At 41.4% G+C, this 1,848-nt stretch overlaps 1 protein-coding gene across 1 annotated transcript; it reads right to left on the bottom strand.

Annotated features, from left to right (window-relative positions):
* On the bottom strand, positions 1–374 carry VCUG_02668 (uncharacterized protein; the record flags this gene model as incomplete). Its single annotated transcript, XM_008077484.1, has 1 exon — positions 1–374. A coding segment is annotated over exon 1 (369 nt), but the record flags the coding sequence as incomplete, so codon positions are not given.
* Between the last annotated feature and the right edge of the window lie 1,474 nt (positions 375–1,848).

The raw sequence follows: 1,848 nt of genomic DNA, 5'->3' as shown, positions 1-1,848 counted from the left end.
TTCGCTGCCCTGCTTTTTGGGTTGACCATTGTCATCACCCTTTTTCTTTTCTGGTTTGTTGCCTTGCTGGCCCGCACCATTTCCACTCCCTCCCGGTCCTCCATTCGTGTTTTCATCCACAGCACCAACCTTCTCATAGACATTGTTTATCGGTCCGCCATAGAAGCTGTTATCAATCTCAGCATCTTTGTTCTTCAAATGATCTTTCAAAGCATTGTCTAGTCCCATTTGCTTTGCCTGCTGTGAATCCATCAATCTGTTCATTTCCTCTTTGTTCTTTTTTACGCTGTATACATAACCAGCTGCGAATCCTACAACTATGATGAACACTAAAAATATTGCTATAAATAGTAGGACGGTAAGGTACATATAGCATTTATTTTCCTTCCTTATATAGTTTACGCAGCTAATGAACTAATTAGAATGTATCTCAGTGTTTGTTAGCTACTCCTTTTAACATTGAAATATTGATAAACATATCATATTTGAACGAACGGCATGCATGGGAGAGTGCCCAATCAACGACGGGGTTGCTCAAGACCACCCAATAATTCATTTACGAGCAAACTGAACATGGGGTGGCGTGCCGTGTAACTCACGGAGAAATGTTAGAGATGCGCCATGATTTCTGCTAATAAGGAGAATGCTGAATGTCAAGTGGTGGGAGCGCATTAGCAGTATTTCCTGTATTTAATTGTTGGCAATGACAGGAGCTGCCAAAATATGAATAGAATACTCGTTAACAGCAATTAGCCGGGCATGGTACAGATGTTATCATAGGACAGGTTAGCACGGTTTGACAGGTCAATCGGAAAGCAGGGTTACATAAACAGAACGGGTATGTACGGCACTAAATATGGGCAGAATGCGTATATGTTGAAATGGGACCTGTGCATTGCATCACCTGGACGGCCTTGCCGGGTCAAATAAAAATGTGAAATGGGCGTTAACGTGCCGAAATATGTGATAGGATGACACACATTGAGCAGCTGAAGAGGAATTTGATGTTTTTACGTACAAAGCGTGTATTACCACTTATCTAAGAGATGAAACTGTTGATACGTTGCGTGGGCCTGATCAGAAATGAGGGAGCATTTATGTCTGCAAAACATGCGATGTGTAGCGAGGCGATAAGTTAATTCTTCATTGCTATGTTGTTGAAGCGTTGCTGATTTTAACGAGTGCATGTTCTTTTGGCGATGAGCTGTCATGTTTCAAATGCTGTTGCTAACACGATCATAATTTTTCTGTAGATTTGACAGCCTCCTTTCATTCGCGGCTACTTTGCGGTATTGACCGGCAAATTGCAGCACCCCAATGGAGGATGAAAAAGCAAAGAAATTACGGGCTCTCTACGAAGACTACAAAAATGGACGCAAATACGAAGACAGAGAAGAGAACAAAATATTTCTATCGAGGAAGTACAGAATACGGAACAAGGAAGTTCGTGTGTTCAGAAATATATTCAATTTTGAGACGTATCATACGTCATTGAACACGAGCAATTCAGATGGTTGCTAAGAAAATGCAAGTAGCACCTCGCTCTCTGCATGTATCGTACCAAAATGTGAAAGCTGTTGCTAAGAAAAGTTAAGGATGGGACTCGCTGTCTTCCCTATTTGCCAAAGGAGATTAAGAAATCCTCACATTGTGCTGATCTGCTATTTACGAGGTAAAAAGAAAAACAGCAAGCGAGAAAATGATAATTAAGTACCGTGCCGACACAGCTAACAGTATAAAAGCAAGCTATCGCACCAATTTAAATCAGCACGGAGAAGCACGTGATTGATGGTGCTTTAAGAACGGATACAACCGTGAAGAGCCTTCTTAAGGCAAATACACCGTATT

The sequence above is a fragment of the Vavraia culicis genome (assembly GCF_000192795.1).
Source record: "Vavraia culicis subsp. floridensis unplaced genomic scaffold supercont1.113, whole genome shotgun sequence".
NCBI classification, from domain to species: domain Eukaryota; kingdom Fungi; phylum Microsporidia; family Pleistophoridae; genus Vavraia; species Vavraia culicis.
Note: the sequence above shows the minus strand (reverse complement) of the source record. Positions and strands in the feature narration are given on the sequence as shown.